Source organism: Rhinopithecus roxellana, chromosome 7, assembly GCF_007565055.1.
Source record: "Rhinopithecus roxellana isolate Shanxi Qingling chromosome 7, ASM756505v1, whole genome shotgun sequence".
NCBI classification, from domain to species: domain Eukaryota; kingdom Metazoa; phylum Chordata; class Mammalia; order Primates; family Cercopithecidae; genus Rhinopithecus; species Rhinopithecus roxellana.
The window spans coordinates 58,657,712-58,684,947 of record NC_044555.1 but is presented as its reverse complement, the minus strand read 5'-3'; the positions used below and the strand labels follow the sequence as shown (position 1 = coordinate 58,684,947).

The 27,236-nt window shown below is 50.1% G+C and overlaps 1 protein-coding gene across 4 annotated transcripts; it reads left to right on the top strand.

The window, feature by feature from the left end:
• Nucleotides 1-12,456: 12,456 nt before the first annotated feature.
• On the top strand, nt 12,457-26,866 carry IL9R (interleukin 9 receptor). 4 transcript variants are annotated; one of them, XM_030934715.1, is made up of 9 exons: nt 12,457-12,712; nt 18,321-18,458; nt 18,875-18,986; nt 19,279-19,457; nt 19,792-19,937; nt 20,524-20,725; nt 21,272-21,377; nt 22,760-22,844; nt 24,609-26,866. In XM_030934715.1, the coding sequence occupies exons 1-9, from the start codon at nt 12,685-12,687 to the stop codon at nt 25,179-25,181; spliced, it is 1,569 nt and encodes a 522-aa protein (XP_030790575.1). In that variant the 5' UTR covers nt 12,457-12,684; the 3' UTR covers nt 25,182-26,866. The 4 variants fall into 4 exon arrangements, with proteins under 4 accessions (XP_030790575.1, XP_030790577.1, XP_010357900.1 ...); XM_010359598.2 differs by having other exon boundaries at nt 12,458-12,712; nt 18,345-18,458; XM_030934716.1 differs by having other exon boundaries at nt 12,458-12,712; nt 19,411-19,457.
• Nucleotides 26,867-27,236: the final 370 nt, after the last annotated feature.

Here is a 27,236-nt window from a genome sequence, read left to right as displayed (position 1 = left end):
CAAAGTTACCACAGCATGGGGGGCCTTTATATTCAGGTTTTGCCCAAGGGTTAGTTTATCTGCTTCTTGTGCTAACCGGGCTGTTGCTGCCAAGGCCCTTAGACATGGTGGCCCACCTTTGGAAACCCCATCTAGTTGTTTTGAGAGATAGGCCACTGGCCTTGGCCAGGACCCCACAGTCTGCGTTAAAACTCCATCTGCCACTTTTTCTCTTTCTGACACATAGAGTGTAATGGGCTTTGTCAAATCTGGTAGTCCTAGGCCTGGGGCTGACACAAGTTTTTCCTTTAACTTACAAAAGGCTTGCTGTTGTAGAGACCCCCCATTCAAAAGGCTCCTGGTCGCCCCACTTTGTAACCTCGTACAAAGGTTTGGCTAGTACTACAAAGTTTGGAATCCATAATCACAAAACCCCACAGTGCCTAGGAATTCTCTTACTTGCCTTCTGGTTCTAGGTTCTGGTAGGCTGCAGATGACCTGCTTTCTTTCTGACCCCAGGCTGCGCGTCCCTTTCCGAATAGTGAATTGCAGGTAGCATACCTGCTGTCTGCAGACTTGAGCTTTCTTCTTGGACACCTTATACCCACAGTCCTCCAGGTGCCGAAGCAGGGCATCAGTTCCTTTTGCACACCCAACTGCTGTGGAGTGTCCCAGCAGAAGGTCGTCCACATACAGGAGCAAGACACAGCCTAGGTCTTTAGCAGGAAACTTTTGTAGGTCTCGAGCCAGGGCCTCCCTGAAGATAGTAGGGGAGTTCTTGAACCCTTGGGGAAGCCAGGTTTAAGTGTACTGAGTAATGACACCTGACTCTGGATCTTCCCACTGAAAGGCAAATTTCTGGCTTTCAGGAGCTATTCTCATGCTAAAGAAGGCATCTTTTAAGTCCAGACAGGTAAACCTACAGCTGTCCTCAGCCGGCAGCAGCCCTAACAATGTGTAAGGGTTGGGAACTGTTGGGTGCAGAGTCACTGTAGCTTGGTCGACCAAGCGCAAGTCCTGTACTGGCTGGTAGTCCTTGGTCCCTGGCTTAGGGACAGGCAGGAGGGGCGTGTTCCATGGAGACTGGCAAGGAACTATAATTTCATGGGCTTTCAAGTGCCTGAGAGGAACCTGGATTCCTTTGAGAGCTTCTCTGGGAACCGGATACTGCTTTTGTCTAATTGGTTGGGGCTCAGGCTTAACTTCTATGAGTATGGGGACTTCGTTGACCACCAGTCCCGGAGGATTATCCTCTGCCCATACTCGGGGCCATCGCTTAGCTAGAGCTGGTTTTATCTCTTGGCCTGGCTCGGTTAGAAAAAGTCTCCATTCTTCTTCCTGGGGGACTGTAAGGGCCATGATAACTCCTGTTCCCAGTAACTCTAGCTGTAAAGAGCCCTGTTTTGTAAAACAATGGTGGCTCTCAGCTTGCTAAGCAAGTCTCTTCCTAGCAAGGGCAAGGGACAGTCAGGCATGTATAAGAACTGGTGAACTATCTCATGTCCCCACACCGAGCAGGTCCGTGGTAGACAGAAAGCCTGTGTAGTGGAAACTCATGTTGCTCTGATTATATCAATGGTTTTCTTGGATAAGGGGGTGACTGGGGTGGTCACTACTGAATGTTCAGCATCAGTATCGACCAAAAACTTAATGTCCTTGTCCCCAGTTGTAATCCTGACCATGGGCTCCTTGGGGATGCTTGAGCCCAGTCCCCTTCAGTCCAGTAGCCCTTCAGTCAGATTGAACAAAGCTCCCTCAACATGGGTCCAATTCATTTTTCAATTCATTCCTACTCGCCCTTGAGTTGCAGTCTTAAAAAGCTGACCCCATTTTAATCCACAAACTCTCAAAAAGAATTGTATAATTTTTTTTTTTTTTTTTTTTTTTTTTTTTGCATTCAGAGGTCACATATGTTCAGGTCAGGTCTTTTTGGCTTTATCCCCAAACCCCCAAACAAAAATTATCACGTATGCTTCCTCAAGGGGTGGCCTGCCCCTCCACACCTGTGAGTATATTTCATCAGGTGTGACGAGAGACTGAGAAAAGAAATAAGACATAGAGACAACGTATAGAGAAACAACAGTGGGCCCAGGAGACCGGCAGTCAGCATCCCAAGGACCTGCACAGGCACCAGTCTTTGAGTTCTCTCTTTTTTATTATTATTATTTTCATTATCTCAGCAAGAGGAATGTGGTAGGAGAGTAGGGTGATAACAGGGAGAAGGTCAGCAAGAAAACATGGGAGCAAAGGAATCTGTGTCACAATTAAGTTCAAGGGGAGGTGCTATGCCTGGATGTGTGTGTAGGCCAGATTTATGTTTCTCTCCACCCAAACATCTCAGTGGAGTAAAAAATAAAAAAGCAGCATTGCTGCCAACATGTCTCACCTCCTGCCATAGGGCGGTTTTTCTCCTGTCTCAGAACTGAACAAATGTACAACTGGGTTTTATACCAAGACATTCAGTTCCCAGGGGCAGACAGGAGACAGTGGCCTTCCTCTATCTCAACTGCAAGAGGCTTTCCTCTTTTACTAATCCACCTCAGCACAGACCGTTTACGGGTGTCAGGCTGGGGGATGGTCAGGTCTTTCCCATCCCACGAGGCCATATTTCAGACTATCACATGGGGAGAAACCTTGGACAATACCCAGCTTTCCAAGGCAGAGGTCCCTGCGGCTTTTCGCAGTGCATTGTGTCCCTGGTTTATTGAGACTAGAGAATGGCGATGACTTTTCCCAAGCATACTGCTTGTAAACATTTTGTTAACAAGGCACGTCCTGCACAGCCCTAGATCCCTTAAACCTTGATTCCATACAACACATGTTTCTGTGAGCACAAGGTTGGGGCGAAGTGGCTGGGGCAAAAAGTTACAAATTAACAACATCTCAGCAAAGCAATTGTTTAAGGTACAGGTCAAAATGGAATTTCTTATGTCTTCCCTTTCTACATAGACACAGTAACAGTCTGATCTGTCTTTCTTTTCCCTACACTTCCAAGGAACTTCCTCTCTCCCTGATTCTGATGTCTTAGACGATCCTTCCTTTTGCATACCACACTCTCCTTGGCCTGCTCTTGCTTCACCTACAACCTCTCCATCTGCTCCATCCCCTAATCAACCCTTCCCATAACCAGATACTTTATCCCCCTAACATGCTCACTCGGGAGTCACATATGCAACTCTTAGATTCCTCCAAAAATCCCAAAAATGTTTTGCCTCTCTACAAGATGGCAAATAGAGATTTGTGAACAGTTCGAGTTCATGTCCCTCTTCCAATGTCTGATCTTTCACAAATTCAACCCACATTGGGTTCATTTAGCCAGGATCCCTCTAAGTTCACTCAAGAAGTCCTTTGATTGAACCTGACAAGACATATTCACGCCATTCCCACAAAGAAAAATCACACATATGGTCTTTAGCTCAAGCATAGACAAATAAAGCTCATGCTCATAATCCTAATGATAAAACAGTTTGGGCAGAAGCTATCCTCGACAGAGAACCCAATTGGCAATACCAGGCACAAACAAACGTGAGGCAGATGAGATTATATAATAACATGCTTGTTGGAAGGAATGAAAAAGGCTGTGATAAAACATGTTAATTTTTCTAAGTTATGAGAAATCACTCAGGAACCATCTGAGAACTCCACCCTTTTCCAAGCTGGACTGGTGGAAGCAATGCATAAATATACAAATTCAGACCCTGAAAGCCCTGAGGGCCAATCCATTCTGGCTGTACAGCTTATAGGTCAGGCTTCCCCAGACATCACACAAAAACTCCAAAAATTAGAGCAAGGCCCACACATTCCCTTTCCTACTTTATTAAATATAGCCTTTAAGGTTTTCAACGACTGGGAGGAAACCTCAAAAATAAAAAAGGCTCAATTGGAGGAGGAAAAATGCCATTGCCAAGCGAATTACATGGCAATGGCATTGGCATATTATTTTTTGTTAGCTAATAAACCCAAGACTCATCCCTATAATACTAACAGAATGGGGGCCTATCATCGCTGCAGGAATCCAGGACACTAGAGTAGAGAATATCCCAAACCTCCAAATTACAAGCCACCCCCAGGACCTTGTCCTCATTGCAGACAAGAGGATCATTAGAAAAGTAAGTGTCCCTCTCTCTGTCATGAGGGAGCTACCTCTTCTAGGCTGTTACAGCCACGACCTCATCAACCTATCTCACAGGGGGGGGTCCTGCAGGATAAGGACAAGGGCAAAGGCAAGGACAAGAACCTCTAACTCTATTCCTGGATTATGATCAAGCCTCTGAAAGTCATCCTCTAGATGACTGATGGGGCATTGAGGCCGTCCAGACTCCTATCTTTTCCATCTTTATGGATGAGCCTCAGGCAAATCTGATTGCGATTGAACCAGAGATAACGTTCCTTATGGATATGGGGGCCAGTTATTCAGCTTTAAATGTTTATTAAGGCCCAATGTTCTAGTCCTTCATTTTCCTCATGGGTATTGCATTAGTCCATTTTCACACTGCTATAAAGAACTACCTGAGGCTGGGTAATTTATAAAGAAAAGAGGTTTAATTGATGCACAGCTCCACACAGCTGGGGAGGCCTCAGGAAACTTACAATCATGGTGGAAGGTGAAGGGGAAACCAGGTACATCTTACACGGTGGCAGGAGAAAGAGCAAATTGGGAAGGGCCACACTTTCAAACTATTAGATCTTGTGAGAACTCACTATCACAAGAACAACATGGAGGAAATCTGACCCCATGATCCAATCACCTCCCACCAGATCCTTCCCTGACACATGGGGATTACAATTTGACATGAGATTTGGGTGGGGACAGAGCCAAATCATATCATTCCTCCCTGGTCTCTTCCCAATTTCATGTTCTTCTCACATTTCAAATATAATCATTCCTTCCCAATAGTCCCCTAAAGTCTTAACTCATTTCAGCATTAACTCAAAATCCACAGTACAGTCTCATTTGAGACAGAGTAAGTACCTTTTACCTATGAGCCTCTAAAATAAGAAAACAAGTTAGTTACTTCAAGATACAATGGGAGTACAGGCATTGGGTATATGTTCCATTCCAAATGGGAGAAATTGGCCAAAACAAAGGGGCTACAGGCCCCATGCAAGTCTGAAACCCAGCAGGGCAGTCATTAAATCTTAAAGCTTCACAATGATCTCTTTTGACTCCATGTCTCACATCCAGGTCACACTGATGCAATGGATGGGCTCCCAAGGCCTTGGGCAGCTCTTCCCCTGAGGTTCCGCAGAGAGTTAAAAATGGGTGTTTAAACAAAATTTTGTACATAAATAGTCACAGCACCATTAATCAGTATAGCCAAAAACTGTTAACACCCAAGTTTCCATCAAGAGAAGAATGGATAAACAAAATGTGATATATCATGGATTGACAGTCAGGTGTGCTGGCACATGCCTGTAATCCCAGCACTTTGGGAGGCCAAGTCAGACGGATCACCTGAGGTCAGGAGTTCGAGACCAGCCTGGCCAACATGGTGAAAACCCATCTCCACTAAAAACCTTCTTGATGGGCACTGAGTTTTCTTTTGAGCTAATGAAAATGCTCTGGAGCTAGCTAGATGGTTGCACAATGCCCCACTAAATTCCAGTGAATTATATACTTATAAGTGGTTACAATGGTAACTTTTATCAAATAAATTTACCTCCGAAATAAACTCATCTCATATGATTTTTAATTCCCAGTGTCTTGGACTTGTTCCTCCAAGAACATGGAGCCAAGTTGCAGCTTTCATGATCCCTGATTAATCCACTTATATTTGGGGCCAAAGCCCAAGGTCATGGGAGAAATAGCTCTTTCTTATAAACCAGGGGCTTTCACATTTGGACAGCAAAGCACCAAATGGAACCTTGAAATTCACCTCAGAAATAATCACCAAATGTGCAATGGGTTTTGGTCCCTAATGCTCTTCCCTCAAAAAACACACGCATGCTATAGCCTCTGTATTTTCAGGTTTGCTGAATTCATCTTATTTAATCATAAAGCCCTTGGAGAGTTTACCCTGTGTTAGAGACAACGAATATAATGCTAGGTGAGGCCGTGACCCAAGTCCATGACCGAAGGGCACAGAGTGATTACAGGAGTAGCACGGATCTGAACTAAGATATTGTGGAGTTCCTATCACATTTATAGAACACAATTAGGGCCTCTTGATTTCAAGTTTCAAGGTGGGGCTGGCATTTCAGTTGACATTTATATATATTGCCATGTAAATATATGTGTGAGCATTTTTAACACATAAATTTAATTTGCTAAGGGTTTCAGCTAGTCACTTATTCCTGACTAACTCCACCTGAGGCGTGGCCAGCTTGACAGTACTGCAGAGGAGCAGGTTTCCTTGGATGAAAAAAGGAAATAACTGCCAAAAAGATGAATTCTGATACGAGGGCTTTCTTGCTGGGCTAGAGTTTCAAATGAAGTTGACACAGTTTGTCCTTCAGTTTCCATGGGTTAAGAATTTGCCATCCACTCAGCAAACTATCGCAAGAACAGAAAACCAAACACCGCATGTTCTCACTCATAGGTGGGAACTGAACAATGAGATCACTTGGACTCGGGAAGGGGAACATCACACACTGGAGCCTATCATGGGGAGGGGGGAGGAGGGAGGGATTGCATTGGGAGTTACACCTGATGTAAAGGACGAGTTGATGGGTGCTGACGAGTTGATGGGTGCAGCACACCAACATGGCACAAGTATACATATGTAACAAACCTGCACGTTATGCACATGTACCCTAGAACTTAAAGTATAATAATAATAAAATTTAAAAAATAAAAAAAACTTAAAAATTTAAAAATTAAAAAAAAAAAAAGAATTTGCCATCCAGCAGGAGGTGACAGAGGGAGCCACTGGGTTCATGGGTACATGAATATGCACTTGCTCATTGCTTTTCAATACTTAAATATTAGTAATTCATCTGCTTAAATATCTAAGCTTACTTTACTAATATGTCCATTGTATAGACAAAGATAGTTGCAAATATTTCTGTAGGTTGTCAAGATATACACTAGGACTTTTGTCAGTTAACGGTACCTATTGATTACATAAACATGTGTTTAAACTTGAAATCCCTTGCAACTGCTAGCATGGGGCTAGAGAATACAGCAAGGTAATAGAGTCTGTCCAGTAAATTCTTATAAAATTGCAATAATCAATTGTTCCATGTGCCTTTCCTTCAGCACTGAAGTTTTATTTTTCTTTATTGATTATCCCAAACATGAACTTGGAGTACAATGACACAATTACAGCTTATTGTAACGTTGAACTCATGAGCTCAAGAGATCCTCCCACCTCAGCCTCTTTACTAACTAGGACTATAGGCATGTACCACCACTCCTGACTGTTTTTTAATTTTTAACTTTGTAAGAGATGGGGTCTTGCTGTGTTGACCAGGCTGGCCTTGAACTTCTCACCTCAAGTAATCCTCCCGCCTTGGCCTCCCAAAGTGTTGGGATTACAGGTGTGAGCCTCCCTGCCCAGCCATAAATGTAATTTATTGCACATTTCAAAATTGCCAAGAGTAAATATTCTCACAACAAAGAATAAGTATATGAGGTGATGGATATGTTAACTACTTTGATTTAATCATTTCACCTTATATTCCTAAATTCTAATATAACTTTGTACTCCGTAAACATATACAATTATAATTTGTCAATGTACCACTTAAAGAATGATCCAAACCTGGGCAATGTGGCAAAACCCTGTCTCTACAAAAAATACAAAAAACAGAAAATAGCCAGGCATGATGGTGCCTATCTGTGGTCCCAGCTACTTAGAAGGCTGAGGTAGGAGGATCACTTGAGCCCAGGATGTCAGTCAGCTGTGATTGCACCACTGCATTCCAGCCTGGGCAACAGAGCAAGAACTGTCTCAAAAAATAAAGACATAAGTAACATTTTTAAATGATCCAAGTATACACTGTCTACAAGAGACTCACTTTAGATCTAAAGACACAAATAGGATGAAGGTGAAAGGACAGGGAAAGACATGTCATACAGATAGTAACCAGAAGAGTGCAGAGGTGGCTATATATAAATAAACCAATCACAGAAAGATTAATACTTTATAGGCCGAGTGTGGTGGCTCACACCTTGAATACCAGCACTTTGGGGGACTGAGGCGGGCAGATCTCTTGAGGCCAGGAGTTCAAGACCAGCCTGGCCAACATGATGAAACCCTGTTTCTACTAAAAACACAAAAATTAGCCGGGTGTGGTGGCGAATGCCTGTAATCCCAGCTACTCGGGAGGCTGAGGCACAAGAATCACCTGGACTTGGGAGGTGGAGCTTGCAGTGAGCCGTGATCGTGCCACTGCACTCCAGCCTGGGCGACAGAGAGAGACTTCGTCTCCAAAAAAAAAAAAAAAAAAAAACACATTTTGGGAAAAAAAAGATTAATACCGTGTAAGTCCACTTACATGAGGTACCTAGCATAGTCAAATTCATAGAGACAGAAAGCAGAATGGTGGTTGACAGGTGGTTGTCAAGTTGAGGGGAGGAGGGAATGTAGAGTTGTTGGTTAAGGGTACAAAGTTTCAGTTTTGCAAGATGAAAAGGATTGTGGAGATTGGTGGTGCTGATGGTTGCACAACAATATAATAGTGCTTAATATGTTAATATCACTGAACTGTACACTTAAAAATGGTTAAGATGGCCAAACGTGGTGGCTCGTGCCTGTAATTCCAGCACTTTGGGAGACCAAGTCAGGGGGATCACTTGAGGCTAGGAGTTCAAGACCAGCCTGGGCAACACAGTGAGACCCATTCTCTAAAATAAAAGCAAAAAATTAGCCAGGTGTGGTGGTGCACAACTGTAGTCCCAGCTATTCAGGAGGCTGAGGCCAGAGGATCACTTGAGCCCAGGTGTTTGAGGCTGCAGTGAGCTATGATTGCATCACTGCACTCCAGCCTGTCTCAAAAAAAAGAGTATAAACCAGTGGAAGCATGCTGGGCCCATACAAATGTATAAACCATTCTTAGCTCACAAGTTTTAAAAACTAGGCTGGATTTGGCCCATGTAGTTTACTGACCTCTGTTCTACCTCATAGGGCTGTGACAATTTATGTAGTTTAACATATAACAAGTCCTCTCTGTATCCATCTTACAGATAAGGAAACTGAGGCTCAGAGAGGTTAATGTTTCTTCTTGTTGTATGCATTGTTATAATTTATTCCATTTATTTATTTATTTGAGACAGGGTCTCACTCTGTTGCCCAAGCTGGAGTGGAGTAGCCTGATCATGGTTTACTGCAGCCTCAACCTCCCCGGGCTCAGGTGATCCTCCTACCTCAGCCTCCTACTAGGACTACAGGTGCAAACCACAATGCCTAGCTAAGTTTTTTTTGTTTTTTGTTTTTTGTTTTTTTGTAGAAATGGAATTTCACCATGTTTCCCAGGGTGGTCTTGAACTCCTGAGCTCAAACAATCCACCCACCTCAGCCCCCCAAAGTGCTGGTATTACAGGCATGAGCCATCATGCCTGGCCTATTCCTTTTATTTAAGATGTATTTTTACTTAAGATGTATTTTTTGCTTATATATTTTCTTTTCTTTTCTTTTCTTTTTCTTTTTTTTTTTTTTTTTTTTTTTTTTTGACAGAGTCTTTCTGTGTCAGCCAGGTCATCGGAGTGCAGTGGCATGATCTTGGCTCACTGCAACCTCTGCCTCCTGGATTCAAGCAATTCTCCTGCCTCAGTCTCCCAGGTAGCTGGGATTACAAGTGTACACCACCATGCCTAGCTAATTTGTGTATTTTTAGTAGAGATAGGGTTTCACCATGTTGGCTGGGCTGGTCTTGAACTCCTGACCTCAAAGGATCCATCTGCCTCAGCCTTGATTCTTTTGTATAGAACCGCACCTGGCATTGGTTCTTTTGCATAGTTTCTATTTCTCCTCTGAGATTTCCTATCTATTCATTGGGAGCATATTTTCCTTTATATATCTGAGCATAGAGTATCTGCTTTAAAACCTTTGCTATTCCAACAACTTATTCCTGGAAGTCAATCTTCATTGATTATCTTTTCTCTTAATTATGGGTGACTTAGTTCTGTTTCTTCATGTGTCTGATAATTTTGTTTTTATCTTAGAAATTGTGAATGATATACATTGTTGAGATTGTGTGTTCTGTTATATTTCTCTGGAGGGTGTTTAAATTTTTTTTTAATTTTGCTTTTGTTTGTTTGTTATTTTAGCAGGCAGAAAACTCTGTGTCCTGAGTTGAACGGCGGAAACTTCTGTTCAGGTTGTTTAACCTTAGCTGGGCTCCTTGGAGTTAGCCTACAGATGTGTAGTTCAAGGGTCATCCAGAGATTTGGGTAGAATTTAGATGCAGAATTTTGGGCTCTCTTCTCTGGTTTTTCTTTTGAGAATTTCCTTTCTCCCTATCCAGCCCTTGTGGTCTCTGCTTCTGAGGTTATGATATGGGTAGTGTGGTCTGCTGGTCTTGAGTTAGTAAATTCTGGCTTCAGCAAGATGGAAGGCACCCTGACAGGAAGAAGCTCTCTTGGTAAGGACACTAGTGCAGGGATGGCTCCAGTGAGTAGAACAGTATATGCTTGTAGCAGATAAGACTGGAGCCAAGCTGATTAAAAATCAACCCCAAAGAACACACAACTAAGAAATACATGAAAAGATGCTTATCTTGACTAATACTCAAGGAAGTACAAATTAGAACCACAGTGAAATATCTTAGCCTATCAGATTGTCAAAGATGAAAAGGACTGATAATGTTTACTGTTGGTGAGGGTTACAGGCATTCTTTCATTGTTGGTGAGAGTAAAAGTCTGTGCAACACTTTTCATGCAGGGCCACTTCTCAGCATCTATCAATATTTTAAAATGCTAACCCTGAGACCCCACAATTCCACCCCTAGCAATTTATCCTACAGTAGGACTCACTCTGTTGGTTGAAGATCCATGCCCAGAATTGTTCACTAAATTCATTTAAAATAGCATATATACTTGAGCCCAGGAGTCTGAGGCTGCAGTGAGCTATGATCATGTCACTGCACTCCAGCCCAGCCTGGGTGACAGAGCAAGACTCTGTGTCTAAAGAAATGAAAATAAAAATAAATAAAATGGCATATACAGGCAACAATCCAAATGTTCATTGCAGAAATTATGATTATTACTGTTTTTCTTTTAGAGACAGGGTGTCACTCTGTTTCCCAGACTAATCTTGACCTCCTGGGATCCTCAAGGGATCCTCTGGCCTCTGCTTCCTAAAGTTCTGGGATTACAGGTGTGAGGCACTGGGCCTAGACATTACAGGGATTATTAAACCATGGCGTATACTACCATCAAAGGTATGAGGTAGGTTTTATGTGCCGACCTAGAAAGACGGTGCAAAAACATAGGGGAACAAGAAGGCTGCAAAGTGGCAGCACAACAGGAGTCTTTAAGAAATAAGAATCTGTTTCAGCTTAAGAAGTGTCTGGTTGGGCGTGGTGGCTCGCACCTGTAATCCCAGCACTTAGGGAGGCTGAGGTGGGTGGATCACTTGAGGTTAGGAGTTCGAGACCAGCCTAGTCAACATGGTGAAACCCCATCTCTATTAAAAATACAAAAAGATTAGCTGGACTTGGTGTCAGGTGCCTGTAATCCCAGCTACTCTGGAGCTGAGGCAGGAGAATCATTTGAACCCGGGAGACCAAGGTTGCAGTGAGCCGAGATCGCACCACTACACTGCAGCCTGGGCGACAGAGTGAGACTTGGTCAAAAAAAAAAAAAAGCTGGGTGAGAGGTGGCTCACGCCTGTAATCCCAGCACTTTGGGAGGCCGAGGCAGGAGGATCACGAGTTCAGGAGATCGAGACCACCCTGGCCAACATGGTGAAACCCCATCTCTACTAAAACACAAAAAATTAGCCGGGTGTGGTGGCACATTCCTGTATTCCAGCTACTCAGGAGGCTGAGGCAGGGGAATCGCTTGAACCCAGGAGGTGGAGGTTGCAGTGAGCTGAGATCGCACCACTGCACTCCAGCCTGGTGACAGAGCAAGACTTCATCTCAAAAAAGAAAAGTAAACAAATAAACAAAACCCCCAAGAGACAGAAGTGTCTGCATGGACTTGTGCCTAACTATTCTCAGTGACTACTTCTGGGGGGAGGTGAAAGGGGACCCTGTTAAATAATTTTGCATTTGTACTGCTTTTCTTCAACTGAGTCTGCATTACTTTTATGTTGAATACTCTCCCCACCCCTGATGCTCACAGGTTGCTCTAGCTGGTGGAAGGAGAACCTACACCTCTGGTTTTGGCAAAGTATAGAAGGCGACAAGGGCACTGCTCTGCACCTGCACAGGTCCTTGCCTGCTGGGGTCAGTTTAATGCATCTCGGTGGTGTTTCTTGGGAAGAACACAGTGCACATTCACTTGCCAGTCAGTAGACAAATCACTGAAGTCCATGTCTGGCAGTTCTCAAGGTCATGGGGACTGTAAGGTTGTCATGTCTCACAGTTCCCTGACTTACAAGATTAGTGCTGACAGACACTTCTCAGCTCTGTTCGGGAGAGCAGCTCTGTAATGCGCTTGTGGTTTCAGATGTGGGCGGCCTGTGTGAACCTGTCGTGCAAGGCTCACGTCACCAACTGCTGCAGTTATCTCCTGAATCAGGCTGAGGGTCTTTGCTGTGCACCCAGAGACAGTTGGGTGACAAATCACCTCCAGGTTGGGGATGCCTCAGACTTGTGATGGGACTGGGCAGATGCATCTGGAAAGGTGAGTCTGTCCTTTGGGCTTCTCGACCTCTCAAGTCAGCATGAAATTCAGAAGGCAGAGAGGGACAAGTGGCCCTCCATCGCTGGGTCCAGGGAGCCACTGTGGAAGCGTAGTGTTTGAGAACACCACCCTAGCTTTACCTCCTCTGGTGTCCCGGCCTTGGGTATCTCTTAGAGATGGCAAAATTTGCAGCGCTGAACTCAAGGATTACAAACTAATTTCCAGTCCTGTAAGGGTCATGGGTTCTGCTGTGGCCTGTGTGGCCACACTCCAACCGGATGGAGGGAAGGGCACTGAGTTTGTCAGGCAGAATTTCTTTTTTTTTTTTTTTTTTTTTTTTTTTGTGAGACGGAGTCTCGCTCTGTCGCCCAGGCTGGAGTGCAGTGGCCGGATCTCAGCTCACTGCAAGTTCTGCCTCCCGGGTTTATGCCATTCTCCTGCCTCAGCCTCCGGGTAGCTGGGACTACAGGCGCCCGCCACCGCGCCCGGCTAGGTTTTTGTATTTTTTTAGTAGAGATGGGGTTTCACCGTGTTAGTCAGGATGGTCTCGATCTCCTGACCTCGTGATCCACCCGTCTCGGCCTCCCAAAGTGCTAGGATTACAGGCTTGAGCCACCGCGCCTGGCTGTCAGGCAGAATTTCTAATTATGGGAGGAACTCTGCTTCCTCAGTGATTGAACTGACCTTTGTGGGGGTGCCTTTGTTGGGTGAGAATGGGCACACTTGGGCCTCAGTTGTGAGGGCCACGGGGTGGAGCTGAGGTCTAGGCCCCCATTTTATCTTCCTTTGATTTATGCTGTTCTGGGCTCACCCTCTTTCCAGAGCTTAGCTACATGAGGTAGATTAGTCTCAAGAGTGGGTATCCTCTCAGCGTGTCTTCAAGTAGCATCCCAGAGCCCCGCTCCTGGGTACCCACAACATGAACACCATCCAGAAGCAAGGGCAGCCTCTGGGGGGGGAGTGGAAAACATGCATCAAACAGTTGAGATGGGTGCAGGGGAGGCAACATGATCAAACAGGGTCTTGCCTTAAGGAGCCTCATGTAGGGACACCGCACAGTGATGACCTTCAACTGCAGTGGGGCAGCAAGGCCGTGGGAGGGGCATGTTGGGCAGAGCAGGCAACGTGCGGGTACCTCTTCACCAAGACAGCAGGAAGAGCACGGAGATCATTTTCCCATCTCACCTCCAGACTCCCAGGGAACTGTATCAATACCCTTACTCCAGCCTTGGCCCGTGGCCACTGCCCAACCCCTGGGCCCTGTCAGTTCAGGGCTGTGCAGAACGAGAGTTGCTCAGGCTCAGGGATTCCATCCGGCTGGGGATGCCTACTAGGGGCCTGGGGGAAGGCCTCATGAAAGACCATACCTGTGATGGGGAGGGAAGCTGGCAGAGGGTACAGTGGGAAGCAGAGCAGCAGGGGTTGCCTCCATGCCTCTCTGCTTCTCACACCCACCCTCGCCTGCTCCCCTCTGCCCTGGGTCTGTGCCCTTGTCCACCCAACAACACCTCTGCAGTGCCGAGTCCAGCCCTGACTTCTTCCTGAGCTGTGGCCCAGCGCTCCCACAGACATCTACCTCACGGATGCAGCACCGCCCCCCCATCCTATTCTCTGAAAGTGTGTGGAAAATGCCTCTTGGTGCCATCTCTCTCCCACCCTGCCTTCCCTGCACCTTCTGGATGAGGTGTCTGTTGTCTCTGTACTTGCCTCCAGCTGGCCTTTCTGACCCCATCCCTCCTGCCTCCTGCCCATCCCCATCCCCACCCCTGTCGGCACCTCCACATGCTCCGTGCCCAACAGCATTGGGGATTCCCACTGTGCTGAAGGAAGTCCTCATGTGGTCCAGAGAGGGAGCTGGCCCCTGCTCCCATTTCCAGACCCATTTTCTAGCAGAGCCTCCATGTCCCCAGGCTCCAGCTGCTTCTGGGATACCAAGGTCTGCATTTCTTCCTCTTTCCCCAGCAGACAGAAGACCTTGCTGGACAAGTGTCCACTTCAATAGTAACTTCCATCCTATCCACCTCTATAGCTGCCAGCCTCCTGAATGGTCCAGAAGAACCGGGATACCCTTCCCTGTCCCCATTAAAAAAAGACAAATAGGCCGGGCGCGGTGGCTCACGCCTGTAATCCCAGCACTTTGGGAGGCCGAGACGGGCAGATCATGAGGTCAGGAGATCGAGACCATCCTGGCTAACACGGTGAAACCCCGTATCTACTAAAAAATACAAAAAACTAGCCGGGCGAGGTGGTGGGCGCCTGTAGTCCCAGCTACTGGGGAGGCTGAGGCAGGAGAATGGCGTAAACCCGGGAGGCGGAGCTTGCAGTGAGCGGAGATCCGGCCACTGCACTCCAGCCTGGGCGACAGAGCGAGACTCCATCTCAAAAAAAAAAAAAAAAAAAGACAAAATATGACCAGACATGTTGGCTCATGCCTGTCATCCCAGCACTTTGGGAGGCTGAAGCGGGTGGGTCCCTTGAGGCCAGGAGTACGAGACTAGCCTGACGAACATGGTGAAACCCTGCCTCTACTAAAAATACAAAAATTAGCCAGGCGTGGTGACTCATGCTTGTAATCCCAGCTACTTGGGAGGCTGAAGCAGTAGGATCACTTGAACTCGGGAGGCGGAGGTTGCAGTGAGCTGAGATCACGCCACTGTGCTCCAGCCTGGGCAACAGAGCGAGAGAGAGAGAGAGAGAGAGAGAGAGAGAGAGATGCGTAATATATGCATATATATGCGCGCAATATATGCATATATATGTGCAATATATGCATATATATGCGTAATATATGCATATATATGCGTAATATATGCACATATATGTGTAATAGTCTCTGTGTAACAGTAAGTGCGCAGTAGCTGGTGTGAGGGCAACTTGAAGAGTGTGCTTCGAGGCACAGAGATGCTCAGGGCTGCCTGGACAGCCTCCGTGATAGTGGCCTGCTCTGGGTTAAGATTCTTCCCGGTGTTAGGTGAGTGTTCAGGGCATGAGGACCAGGAAAGGTGAAGGGCTGAGTCTGTCTAAAGACCTTCCTGTGGGTGTGGCAGAGCCTGTGATCTGAGGCAGGGCTCCAGCTGCAGGGCAGCCCATAGCTTCACAGTGGCCCACGGAAGCAGGGCAGCCAGGCTGTAAGGCCCAGTAGGCATCTGGGCCAGACTTCGACACTGAGGCCATGGAACAGGTGGGGCTCTGAGAAGGGACCAAAGTGATCATGGGCTGAAGGCTATGTCCACAGACCCAATGCGGGATAGGCTGTGCTGGGCATGGATGTCAGCCAGGCTCCCCAGCAGGAGTGGGGGTGTCAGAGGCAGCTCTGTCCCAGGTGGCACATTGGTTTCCCCTCCTGCTCTCACAACCTTCCTGTGACCTGGTGTTGTCTGAGCTGTGGTGAGGCCTCCCTGGTGACATCCAGGAGCAGGGAGCATGCAAGTAGGGGTATGTGCACCTGCCCTGACTGCCTGGCCCTATGGTCGAGGATGGGGGTTATAAAGCATTGTGGTGCCTTCTGTTGGGGCATGTGCTGAGGGGCACCTCGCAGGCACTGCCCTCGGGAAGTTCACAGGCTTATGTGGAAGCTGGTGGGAATGTGCCAAGAACAGAGGTGTCAGGAGTCAGGTATTTGGCAGGTCCCAGGTCTCCGAGCCTCAGTTTCCTCATCTGTAGGAGGGTGGTGACCTTGCCCTGCTCAGCTTACCAGGTACAGATGTAAGTTTTCAGTGCAGAGGAAAAGCAGAGACCTTGCCCTCAGATGACCGTACTGCCTTGTCGCTGTACCCAACTCTCCGGTCCTACTTTGAAGCTCTCAGCCTCACCAACCCGAGATTCACATGTGGATTCACATGTGGATCCTGCCCTACCATCCCCCTTCCCTGTCTGGAAACGAGGCCTGCTGAGCTTGGAGCCACCCCACTCCCTGCTCTCAAGCCATCTGCTCTTGGGTTAGCTTGTAACTGGCCTGGCCTGATTCTACGCAGATGTGGGTGTTTCTCCACCGCTGGGGTAACGGTCTTCCATCCTGGGGCCTGGGTCAGCTCTCAACTGTGGCTGTTGTGCCTGGGCTTCCCCAGGCCCTGGTGGTCACTCCAACCCTGCCTTCACATATCCCAAGAGCAGGCTGACTGTCTTCCCCGTTCCCACCTTTCCAGTAACTGCTGCAAGAAGGGACAGACACTGCTGCAGAGAACTTGCCACGGTGTTTCATGCTGTGGCCGGTGGTGCCAGGCTGCATGCTCCATTCTAGGGAAGGGTGAGGCTTCGTGATCATCAATCTCAACATGGGACTGTCCTATGAGTACCTGTAGCAGGGAGGAGTGGGGTTAGAGTAGTGCCTGCTGCCCGTTGAGGGTGTGCAGTTTCCTTAAGGGCATGCGTGCTGTAGTGTGCTTGCATGTCTGGTTTTTTCCTCCTCCTTATCAGTAATCAGTCTTATATAACCAGGCTGGCCCTGCTTCCTGCCTAGGGGCTATCTGTGTACCATCTGGAGCTGCAAATGGGGTGATAGGGCATCAGCGGCCTTCCCACACCCAAGCACTTCCTGACACCCAGCCTCTCATCTCTGGCCCACCTCTGGCTCCCCCAGGGATCCTGGGACTCAGGCCTCACACTCCAGCATTGGGGGGCTTTGCCCTTCTGGTGGTGCTCTCCTTTGCAGGTACCTTGGAACAGGGGTGCGACAGAGTTCCGGAGGTGCCATCTGTTGCGTGGATACTCTGCTGCCACCCTCGTCCACCTTTCTGGGGCAGAACACTTGGATGGGTCTTTATTTAAGAAGACAAAAGGGAGAGAGAATGCAGAGGCCGGGTGTGATGGCTCATGCCTATAATCCCGACACTTTGGGAGGCCTAGGCAGGTGGATCCCTTGAAGTCAGGAGTTCAAGACTAGCCTGGCCAACATAGTGAAACCCCGTCTCTACTAAAAATACCAAAAAAAAAAAAAAAAAAAAAAATTAGCTGGGCATGGCGGCGGATGCCTATAATCCCAGCTACTTGGGAGGCTGAGGCAGGAGAATCCCTTGAGCCCAGGAGGCGGAGGTTGCAGTGAGCCAAGATTGCACCACTGCACTCCTGCCTGGGCAACAGAGGGAGACTCCGTCTCAAAAAAAAAAAAAAAAATGCATGGAGTTTGTCTGTGTGACCCGGGCAAGTCATTTCTCCTCCTTGGGACTCAGTTCCTTGCCTGTGAAGCGGGACAGCACTTCTCCCTCGTGGAGCTGTTGTGAAAATTAAAGTAGAAAATGCACCTGTGGTGGTTGTTGGGAGTGACCCGTTCCCCCAACCCTGACTCCCCTGCAGGATGGGGCCCGGGCCCAGGGATGGGGGATGGGCTGGCAAAGGATGCCCATCCCAGAGAGGAGTCTTCTCGGGAAATGTGGAGACCAAGCTGAGTCAGAGTCCAGGATCTAAGTTTGAGGGTGCTCCTTACACCCTGTAGCCATGAGTCTTTGGCTGGGTCAAATGGCCTTTCCGAGCTACAGTTCCTTATCAGTAAAGCCTGGGCAGTGGTGCCAGGATGCTGGACACAGTGTGAGTGCAGGTGGGGATCCACTGACCACTCTGCTGGGGAGCAATTCATGGGGAGCACCCCTCTAGAGAGTGATGATTTGCACAGGGCCCTCAGCCCAGTCCCTTGCAGGCTGGACCTTGGAGAGTGAGGCCCTGAGGCGAGACATGGGCACCTGGCTCCTGGCCTGCACCTGCGTCTGCACCTGTGTCTGCTTGGGAGTCTCTGTCACAGGGGAAGGACGAGGTGAGGGCTGGGCACTAGTGTTTGTATGAGGTTGGGGGAGAACTAGGGCATGTTTGGGGGACTGGGTTGTCCAGTGTCAAGTCCCTAGGGAAAGATTTGGCTCAAACTGTGCTGGGGCATGTCCTCTAGGGGTCAGCCTGGACCTCAGTCTCTAGTCTCCCTACCTTTACCTCCCTAGACCGACCCTAGTCTCCCTTCCTTCACCTTCTTGATGCCTCTCTGGGTCTGACTTGCCTGTGTACCAGGAGTCAGAGCCCATCATTTCCCAGGCCTCCCAGTGCTTCCCTGGACAGATTCTGGGATCATTCACTGGTGACTGCCCTGCTAGGGTGTCAGCTGTCAGAGCCCCCCCAGCCCCCTAGCTCAGCTGTGCTCTGAAGCACTTACTGTGGGCTCCCAATGATCACTGTCTCCAGGGCCAAGGGCTGGAAACTTCACCTGCCTCAACAACAACATTCTCAGGATCGATTGCCGTTGGTCTGCCCCAGAGCTGAGCCAGGGCTCCAGCCCCTGGCTCCTCTTCACCAGGTGAGGGTGGAGGGCCATGCTGGGGGAACGGTGAGGGGCCTGAAGGGACTTAGGGTCCCACGTTGATGTTGGGCTGGCACATGGAGGAAAGACATGGCTTTCCATGGGAAAGGAGGGAGACTAGGCTTGCCAGAAAGGAGGCAGCTGCTCCCAGGATGAGTTCTAAACATGCTGCCTGAGCCCTTCCCTCCTCCCGTGCTCTGGACAGGGATGAGGGTGAGGTCCCCAGGATTGAAGCAGCTACGCCAGGACAGGGTAGCAGCCCCGTGGTGCTGACACATGCCCTTTCCAGCAACCAGGCTCCCGGCGGCACACATAAGTGCATCTTGCAGGGCAGTGAGTGCACCGTAGTGCTGCCACCCGAGGCAGTGCTCGTGCCATCTGACAATTTCACCATCACTTTCCACCACTGCGTGTCTGGCAGGGAACAGGTCAGCCTGGTGGACCCGGAGTACCTGCCCCGGAGACACGGTGAGCAGCGGCTATAGGTCTGGGGCGGGGCCCCTTGGCAAGAACATCCTGGCTGCTTGGGCATTGGAAGCAGGGCCCTGCAGCCTGTGACCCCTGTGGCCCAGTGAGTGGGCAAGATTTGGAAACTACCTAGTCTAGCTGCACAGGCCAGAGGAAGTCATTGCTGTCCTGTCCTGCCTGGGGCTTTTCTTGACCAGTCTCCCAGTGAGGTGCCTGGTCTGAGAGGGCCTTGACCATGCCCCTTGGGAATCTTTCAGGCCCCAGTCTTGTGTGTTCTGACTGACACACCCAGACCCATGGGGCTTCGGCCTCACATGGATTCACTCTGTTCCAGTGAAGCTGGACCCGCCCTCTGACTTGCAGAGCAACATCAGCTCTGGCCACTGCATCCTGACCTGGAGCATCAGTCCTGCCTTGGAGCCAATGACCACACTTCTCAGCTATGAGTTGGCCTTCAAGAAGCAGGAAGAGGCCTGGGAGGTAACACTTTGGCTGGCTTTCCCTGAGGGCCTCTCTCCTGGGAACAGCAGTCCAGGGCAGACCCCCCACTCTACATAGGGAGATGTCAACTTGCAGTGATGAGGAGGGGAGGAACTAGAGCGGTGTGCCTGTGTCTCTGTATGTGCCCATAAGTGTGAGTGTGCATGTATGTGTTTATGTGTGCACACATGTAAGTGTGCACACTCACATGTTTTTGTGCCTTTGTTTATGTGTTTATATGTAAGTTTATGTGTATGAGTGTGTATGTGAGTGTGGTGAGTTGCTTCTGTGCCCACACTTGTGTATATGAGTGTGCATGCAAGTGTGAGGAGTGTGAAAGTGTGCCTGTAGACATGTTCGCCTGTGTGTGCATATGTGTATTTGTGGGCCAACGCAGCTGTATCTGTGTGTGAGTGTGAGTGTGCCTTCTCTGTGTGTGTGTGCACGTGAATGTGGTGAGTGTGCCTGTGTGTTAACACAGGTGTGTTCATGTGTGTGTTATATGAGCATATAATGCATGTGTGTATTCTCGAGGGCTGAGGCACCCAGCCCCACCTTCAGCACCTAACTGCCCCCACCCCCACAGCGGGCCCAGCACAGGGATCACATTGTCGGGGTGACCTGGCTCGTACTTGAAGCCTTTGAGTTGCACCCTGGCTTTATCCATGAGGCCAGGCTGCGTGTTCAGATGGCCACACTGGAGGATGACGTGGCAGAGGAGGAGCGTTACACAAGCCAGTGGAGCGAGTGGAGCCAGCCTGTGTGCTTCCAGGCTCCCCAGAGACAAGGTGGGCGCTGCTGTGGCTGAGGCACTTCCAGAGTCTGGGCTGGGCGTCTTCTCCCCTGTTCACCTCACTCCCTGCACCCTTTCACACTCCTGGAAGCCCCTCCCCGAGGCAGCCATACCCCAGTGGATCCCCTTCCTCAGAAGGTCTGAGGTCTATACGGCAGAAACAAACACCTGCCAACTCCGGGGCTTCCTGGGAACCCGTAGTTAGTGGCTCCTGTTAGGAGTGAGGGTGGCAGGGCTGCACACCAGGGTTGGTGCTCCTGCCTGGAGGCTGGACATGACCTCAGTGTCGTTAGGGATGGCAGGGCTGACCCTTGCACACTGCAGTGCTGAGACGACCCCGTTAGTGTGGCAGATGGGAAGAGTGAGGCCCAGGAGCATGACTCACACAAGGTCCTTCAGCAGGTGACACAAACCTCCAAGGCCCATCACAAACCTTCCACTGTAGCCCAGGGCACTAAAGGGCGCACCCTTGCCATATAGGTTTGTGGGGAGCCTCCTGGCACTGAGGCTGCTCACAGCCCTGGGCCCTTCCTGCCCACAGGCCCTCTGATCCCACCCTGGGGGCAGCCAGACAACACCCTTGTCGCTGTGTCCGTCTTCCTCCTGCTGATTGGCCTGACTTACCTCCTGTTCAAGCTTTCACCCAGGTAGGTAGCTGATGTGTGTGTGGGTGGGTGTGTGTGTTTGTGTGTACATGTGTGAGTGGGTAATAGTGTACATGTGTTAGTGTGTGTGTGCAGATGTGTCACTGTGTGCCTGTGTGAGTGTGTGGTTGGTGGGGATTCAAGGGCCACCCTTGTCTGGTTCCTCCCCTCCCCTCTCCACTGTCCGGTCCTGGATGGGGTGGGCTTTTCAAGTCTCCACCCTGGGCCAGAAGAGGGTTCACAAGTTGCCAGGGGAGAGAAGGGAAGGGGGATCTGTGACAGAGGCCGAAGACAAGGGCAGTGTGGTCCCGACCAGACCCAGAGTCACTGAGATCAAGAGCCTGGATCGTAGTCTTCTGCCTCTGGAGGAGCTTGGTTTGTTCATCTGTTCACACAGTCTACAAAAGGACAGTTGGGGCATCTGGTGTGCTCAGGACCCTGTTCTCACCCTGGCATATGCCTTAGAGAAAAAGATGGACAAGGACTCTCTTTAAATAAACCGTCATGCCTCATGCACCGCCTGTCAGGTTACAAGAAGGGGCGCAGGGGCCATGTCGGGCAGCAGATGTGAGGAAGAGGGTGTGGGGAGAGGGTGTTGGGTGGGGCTAAGCGGGAGGGTGCTTGGCTTCTCCTTGGAGCAAAGGAAAGTGTGAAACTGTGTGATACGACCTAGTTTATGTGTTGAGGAATAGATTGCTGGGACAAGGGGACAGGCGGGACCTGCTGGAGGCCAATGTGGGCCTGTGGGGTGCCCACGGGGAGATGATTCGGCATGAGTTAGTGAAAGAAGCGGAGACAGAGCAAATTTGAAGGAATTGCGGGGTTTTAGGAGGAGAAACAGAGGGGACATGTGGGTGGATGAGATACGAGTGGTGACCCCTGAGGTGGGGAAATGGGGGACACCCTTGCGGGGAGGTTGGGGAGGTCTATTTGCACCTGTTGGGTTGGGGCCCCAGGTGACATCCTTGTGGAAGGGTCAGTGGATCCTTGGCAGCAAGTCTGGTGCTCAGGGAGACACTGGGTGGAGTGGGAGCCACAGACCTTCTGCTGATGGCAAAGACGGGGTTCCTGGAGGTGCTGGCTCCCTCTGCGGGCTGAGGACCCGGCTGGTAACTCCCCGTTCTGAACCCACCATAGCAGCTCACGCTGTAAAGGATGCCTGCCTCAGTAGAAATCAGTTCTGTGAGACCATTAAGTAAGGCGGCCCAGTTGGGTCCTACCCTGAGAGTGGGTTGGAATGTGATGAGACCAGAGAGAGGCAGTGGCAGGGACGAGGTGGGCGGGCCTCCTGTTGATGGAAGGAAGCTCAGCCTCTGCAGTGACCTCAGGCCACCTCAGGCCCCCTGGGTCGCCATAGGCCTCTGACTGGCCTCTCTTGGCCTCAGGGTGAAGAGAATCTTCTACCAGAACGTGCCCTCTCCAGCGGCGTTCTTCCGGCCCCTCTACAGTGTGCACAATGGGAACTTCCAGGTGTGTGCAGAGACCACGGCAGGGTGTGGGGGGCAGGGGTTGCCCAGAGCTCTGGCCTGCCCAAGATGTTGGCTTTCATGAGGGTTGGCGGCCAGTATGGGAGGCTGGTCAGTGCTTGGAGCCTTGTCTGTATATTCAGTGAATTTCAGTTTATACGCGTGTCTCAAATGGGGAAAAACTAGCTTTATTATACGCATGTCTCAAATGGGGAAAAACTAGCTTTATTTTCCATTGCTGATTTCTTTTTGTTCTCATATCTCCAGTCCCATTGTCGATGGAAAAAATGCAAATTTCTCATGACTTATCTCTGTCCCCTCTGGTTTGCAGCTGTCTGCACCCACCATGTGCCTCACCTCCTCCTTCTGTGAATGTGTCTGTCCTGTGGCCGTGGGGAAGGGTCTGTGGTGTGTGGGCTGCCCTTGGGGCTCTCACTGCTTCTGGGTTCCTGCTCTGCCTGGTCCCTTAGTCCCCCCGGATCGCATGCTGACACCACAGCTGAGGAGTGGGCTCTGCACTTCCCCCTCTGTGGCCCTGTTGGACTCCCACAGCCCAGGGACCAGTGAGCAACTTGGGGGTTGCATCAGGCCCTCCCCTCCCTGCTGGGCTGGCGGTTCATGCCCCCTGGGTGGGAGGAGGAGGAGAGAGAGGGCTCCAGTGAGTGGTCTCTAGTTTTTCCACTCAGACTCCTCACTTTGGGCAAAGGACAAGAGAGGCAGTGAGGGCCCCTCCCTGGGGTCTGGGCCAAGTTGACCCCTCTTCTCCAGGATCTTCCCTCCCTGTGCCCTAGGGTATCCCTGGGCCCTGTGTGGCAAGGATGTCCCCTCCACACTGCGTCTCCAACTTACTATGCAGGAAAATCCTTTTCTCTCTCAGCGAGGAGCCTAGTTTTCAAGATTTTTGCCCAAATAGTCAATTTGAACCACAAACCGGGCACCTCGCTCTTGGCAGATTCTCCCCCGTTCCCCAAGGTGTTAGGTGTCAAGAGCCTGGGCAGCCGAGGACAAGGCTGAGCAGGGCACACATTGTGATTGTCCCTGGGACTGTCATCGTGTTGCAGGCACCAGCCCTTCCCTAGAGAATCAGGGCACCTGCCAGAGGTTATTTAGACCCTCAGGTGGAGATCTGGTGCTGTAGGTTGGTCTCCAGGGAGCAGTGCAGTGATGGAGGGTGTGGTGTGTGTGGTGAATGGGATGGAGGCTCCTGGTCACACCAAGGGAATAGCTTCTTTTTGGAGGCGGGAGCCTCCTGTGGCCCTACAGAAGGATCCAGATCTGCTGGCTGTAGCCCAGTGCTTTGAAAGTCACCGTTCTTGACAGCGACTCATGTGTGTATGTGTGTGTGTGCGCATGTCAGGTGGGAGTGCCCAGTCTCTGTAGCTGCTGAAAGGCGCTGAGGCACATGCTGTCAGGAGTTGGCTCTGTCCTGGGCAGATGTCACCATCTGTACCTTGGTTCAAGCTGCTGTGAGAACCAGGCCCTGTGCTGGGGGAGCAGTGAGGGGCCTGAAGAGACTCAGGGTCCCACATTGAGGTTGGGCTGGCACATGGAGGAAAGACAGAATGTTCAAGATACAGGTGATGCTTGGCCTCTGGGTGTACTTTGGGCTGCTATGGGGAATGGCACCTCTCAGCCCTCCCAGGGAAACCTCAGGAGGGCTTTCTGGAGGAGGAGGGAGACTAGGCTTGCCAGAAAGGAGGCAGCTGCTCCCCAGATGAGTTCTGAACATGCTGCCTGAGCCCTTCCCTCCTCCCGTGCTCTGTTCCAGACTTGGATGGGGGCCCACAGGGCCGGTGTGCTGCTGAGCCAGGACTGTGCTGGCACCCCACAAGGAGCCTCGGAGCCCTGCATCCAGGAGGCCGTCGCACTGCTCACCTGTGGCCCAGTGCATCCTTGGAAATCTGTGGCCCTGGAGGAGGAAGAGGAGGGCACTGGGACCAGGCTTCCAGGGAACCGGAGCTCAGAGAATGTGCTGCCAGCAGGGTGTATGGGGTGGAGGGCACAGACCCTTGCCTATCTGCCACAGGAGGACTGGGCCCCCACGTCCCCCACCGGGTCAGCTCCTCCAGACTCAGAGGGCAGCAGCAGCAGCAGCAGTGACTACTGTGCTTTGGGCTGCTATGGGGGATGGCACCTCTCAGCCCTCCCAGGGAACACGCAGAGCCCTGGGCCCATCCCAGCCCTGGCTTGTGGCCTTTCCTGTGACCATCAGGGCCTGGAGACCCAGCAAGGAGTTGCCTGGGTGCTGGCTGGCCACTGCCAGAGGCCTGGGCTGCATGAGAACCTCCAGGGCATGTTGCTCCCTTCAGTCCTCAGCAAGGCTCGGTCCTGGACATTCTAGGTCCCTGACTCGCCAGACGCATCATGTCCATTTTGGGAAAATGAACTGAGGTCTCTGGAGCCCTTGTCTGGGACTGGACCTCCTGAGAAGGGGCCCCTAGCAGTGGTCAGAGGTCCTGTCTGGATGGAGGCTGGAGGCTCCCCTTCAACCCCTCTGCTCAGTGCCTGTGGGGAGGAGCCTCTACCCTCAGCATCCTGGCCACAGGTTCCTCCTTCCACTGTTCCTTTTCTTTATCCCTGGCCTCTCTGAGAAGAGGGGTGTGGTCTCTCAGCTGTTCTGCCCTCATACCCTTAAAGGGCCAGCCTGGGCCCAGTGGACACAGGTAAGGCACCATGACCACCTGGTGTGACCTCTCTGTGTCTTCCTGAGGCACCTTTCTAGAGATTAAAACGAGCTTGATGGCTATTCCAAAGTGTTGATAGCTGGGAGGAGGGGCCAGAGGAGGGGTGAGGGGTGGGGTTTGTCCAGCCCTGGGCTTTCTGGGCTCTAGAGACAGCACAGTGGAGGCTCAATGACAGTTCTGGGGACAGCAGGGTGGAGGTTCAGGGCAGTTTCGGGACAGCAGGGTGGAGGCTCAGGGACAGTTCCTGGGAGGCCAGCACCCTCATTCCTCCTTGTCCTCATCCTCCCACTTGCTCCAGGAAAGTGAGAACTGAGGCTGGAGCTCCTAGACAGTCAGGCCTGGAAGGGACCATCCAGCAGTGATGGTGGTCTGTGAAGGGTCCTGCTTCTGTCCTCAGCCTCTCAGAGGGTGGGCTTGGTGAGGAGCTGTGGTCTGGAGAGAGTGGCAGTTGCAGCAGAACATGCCTGCATTTGTTTCCTAGGGCTGCCGTAACAAAGTGCCACAAAGTGGGTATCTTAGAACCACAGAGATTGTTATCTCACAGTTCTGAAGTCCAGAAGTTGGAAACAAAGATGTTGGCAGTATTCCCGACCACATGTTCTTAGGCTCCCATGAAACAGAAGTTGATACGAGGCCAAGCAGGTTTCCCAGACAAGGCTTTATTGAGTCTTATGGCCTGAAAGGTTGGGCAGAAGAGAGACAGTGCAGGAGGAAGGATTCTTGGCTGGCTCCCCAAGGGGAATGCATTGTGGTGTCTTAAGGAGGGTGACATGCATAATTTATGAGGTAGGTGAGTGTCATTACATGTATGGGATGGAGTGAAGGGTGCTCAGATGCATGCTAACACATACGTTGTGTGATCAGAAAATGGCAGATAAGCCCCTCCCTGGGTGAGGACTTTAGTATTATCATAAGGCCAGGGTAATTCTCCTGGCCTTGTGCACAAGCAGGTGATAGAGTCAACTCCCCTGACTAAGACTTATGGCATGATGCTACTTACCTTATTTTTTTTTCAGACAGTTGGCAAGGTCTGGTTAGCGAGTCTGGTGCTGCAAGTTCTAGTGGTCAGCAGGCACGTATGGAACAACACGTTAGTGGGGGTGGGCCAAGTCCCATTTCTACTCTGTCTCAGCAGGGCCATGCTCCCTCTGAAGGCACTAGGGAAGGATTAGTTTCAGGCCTTTCTTCAGGTTCTGTTAGTTTCTTGGCTTGTGACACCAAAGCTGTAATCTTTTTGTTTTGTTTTGTTTTTGAGACAGAGTTTTGTTCTTGTCACCCAGGCTGGAGTGCAATGGCACAATCTCGGCTCACTGCAACCTCCACCTCCACCTCCACCTTCAAGCGATTCTCCTTCCTCAGCCTCTGGAGTGGCTGGAATTACAGGCACCTGCTACCATGCCTGGCTAGTTTTTGTATTTTTAGTAGAGACAGCATTTCTCTATGTTGGCCAGGCTGTTCTCAAACTCCTGATATCAAGTGACCCGCCTGCCTCTGCCTCCCAAAGTGTTGGGATTACAGGCATGAGCCACCAAGCCTGGCCAAAGCTTCAGTCTATACAGGGCTTTTTCCCTGTGTGCATTTCTGTGTCCAAATTTCCCCTTTTAAAAATCACAATAATAGTGGATGAAGGCTGGCCCTGATGATTTAATCTTAACTTGATCATCTGCAAAGACGCTATTTCCATATGAGGTCACATTCACAGGAACTGGGGT